This window comes from Trachurus japonicus, chromosome 11 (assembly GCF_045865225.1).
Source record: "Trachurus japonicus isolate A0001 chromosome 11, Traja_1.0".
NCBI classification, from domain to species: Eukaryota; Metazoa; Chordata; class Actinopteri; order Carangiformes; family Carangidae; genus Trachurus; species Trachurus japonicus.
Genome location: NC_140917.1, coordinates 12,584,971 through 12,587,141, shown reverse-complemented (window position 1 = coordinate 12,587,141; position 2,171 = coordinate 12,584,971). Strand labels below are relative to the sequence as shown.

At 49.3% G+C, this 2,171-nt stretch overlaps 1 protein-coding gene across 1 annotated transcript; it reads right to left on the bottom strand.

Annotated features, from left to right (window-relative positions):
* Positions 1 to 711: 711 nt before the first annotated feature.
* LOC146978345 (C2 calcium-dependent domain-containing protein 4C-like) lies at positions 712 to 1,672 on the bottom strand. Its single transcript, XM_085791050.1, has 2 exons — positions 1,582 to 1,672; positions 712 to 1,420 (listed from the first exon to the last, which is right to left on the bottom strand). The coding sequence occupies exon 2, from the start codon at positions 1,407 to 1,409 to the stop codon at positions 771 to 773; it is 639 nt and encodes a 212-aa protein (XP_085647176.1). The 5' UTR covers positions 1,410 to 1,420; positions 1,582 to 1,672; the 3' UTR covers positions 712 to 770.
* Positions 1,673 to 2,171: the final 499 nt, after the last annotated feature.

Genomic DNA, 2,171 nt, shown 5'->3' with positions numbered 1-2,171 from the left:
TGTGACGCGACGACGTGAACCGAGCCAGCGTCCACGTTCGTTATGATTTTAATAGGAAGAAGAACGATGCTGCCTATTTTCTCATGAACTTAATCTTACATTTTGCTAAATTCCACATAGCCTACACAAATGTAAATTTTCAGTCAGAAAAAAACGAATTTCTTTGGCTTAAAACAGAGTAGCCTCCATCAAAAACTCCCTGTGTGCGTATTAAAGCTGTTGAAACTTAAACATGTTTAATGTCTTGCGTTTTGTTTTTTTTAATCAGTATTGGTCTAACGTTATTCTATGATATTATTTTCTATGTTTAGATTTATTTTTTGCTACTGTGTGTCAAAATCACCACGTTTATTCTACAACTATTAATGATTGAGGCTCAAATTCAGACTTGACTTGTTATAACCTTTATTGTTGCTGGAATTGAATGTAGGCTACTGTTTGAATTTAAATAGCCTAAAGGGAGAGAGAAAAAAAAAGTCAATTTAGACCAAGTGTGCTCTGCTACCAAATAGGCTCCAATAACTACATCACTCCAGGATAGGATAGGAGGATAGGATAGGATCCTGGGAAAGGCTATTGTATTTTTATGAAGGTGGAAAAACTGAGGGAAAAAGAAAAGTGTTTCGAGATCTTGTCAAATTTATAAGCAAAGTCATAGTCATAACACACGAAGTTCATTCAAACCATTTATTAAATCATTACGAAATTAAAAAACATAAATAATCCAGACCATCCAACAGCCCGGTCCACCTGCCAGGTGCGGTGTGACGTCAGCGGGTCTCGGTCCTGCGGGCTGCGGGACTCAGAGCCTTCAGAGCGGCTGCAGGTTTCTTCAGCTCCTTCATCACCTGCAGACCGAGCGCCTTAACGGGCCGCAGACAGACCCGGGACCGGCCGGGGGGAGGAGGAGTGGGAGGAGGGGGAGTGGGAGGGTCGAGGTCTGCCGGGTCCTGCAGCTCCGTGTCCGTGACCGTGACCGTCACCGGTCTGTTCCGGTGAAACAGGGACTCCCGACGGTTTGTGCACGGGCTCGCGGCCAGCACCGCGCGGAAGCCGTACGGTGTGCTCATCTTCTCCACGTGCGGCAGCGACATTGCCGCGCGCGTCGTTAGATCAGTGTCCGCGTCCGCGCGCTCTGCCGCTACAGCGGCGCGGCGCGCGGCCCTGAAGCGCGGCGGCAGGCGCAGGCGGAGCCGGGGGGAGGCCGCGGGGCTGAGCGGGGTCTCGGAGGGACTCCCCCCCGGGCTGTCGGCATCAGGGTCCGACAACAGCCTGGTCCGGTCCGAGGTCCGGTGGAGCCGCGGGGAGAGCGCGCGGAGCGGGCTGCGAGCCGGGATGAGGAAGCTCGGGATCCGGTCCGGGGTCAGCAGCAGGGTCCGCAGAGTGGAGCTGGACTTGGCCGCGGACATGATGCCGGAAACTGCAGAGAGAAGAGGTTTCAGTTCAGACTCAGGGACCAACAGACCGGAGAGACAGTCTGGTCAGAGTTCAGAGCAGATCAATGACAGACACAAACTGGTACCAAGTGGCTTCATCTGGACTAACAAACACCACTAGTTCTGGACCAGTCGGTCCTCTTACCTGAGTCTGAATCTCACCTGGTCTGAAGCAGCCTGTCTCTGGGGACCTGGGTCTTTATCAGCAGCAGCAGCAGCTGAATCCAATCAGACTGATCAGGTCTCCAGAGTGCAGACCAGCAGCCACTGATTCACCTCTCTGATGTTCACAGGTGAAAAAATAATAATCACGTGTGGCTTTTACGTGATTGGTCCACAGACACGTCCACGTGATGACTGGACTGATCATTATCAACACCTGTGGATGTTACCATCCTGATGCAGAAGCTGTCTAGTTCACTGACTGGCTCTGGATTCATTTCTCTTTCATTGATCTCATCACACAACTGCTCAGATTTAATTAACTCGTTAACTTCTTCACACCAGGGTCCAATCATCACGTTTATTCTACAACTATTAATGACTGAGGCTCAAATTCAGACTTGACTTTCACAGCAAAGACCCATAAAACTGAATCCACACCTGAATTTGAAGCCCGACTCAGATTGTAAGGTTGATTTTCATTAATAATAAACAGTAAAAAGATGAATGGAGGGATACGAGTGCGTTTTTGGTGTGATGGCAGTAATGAAAGTGATGTCATCAGAATCACCT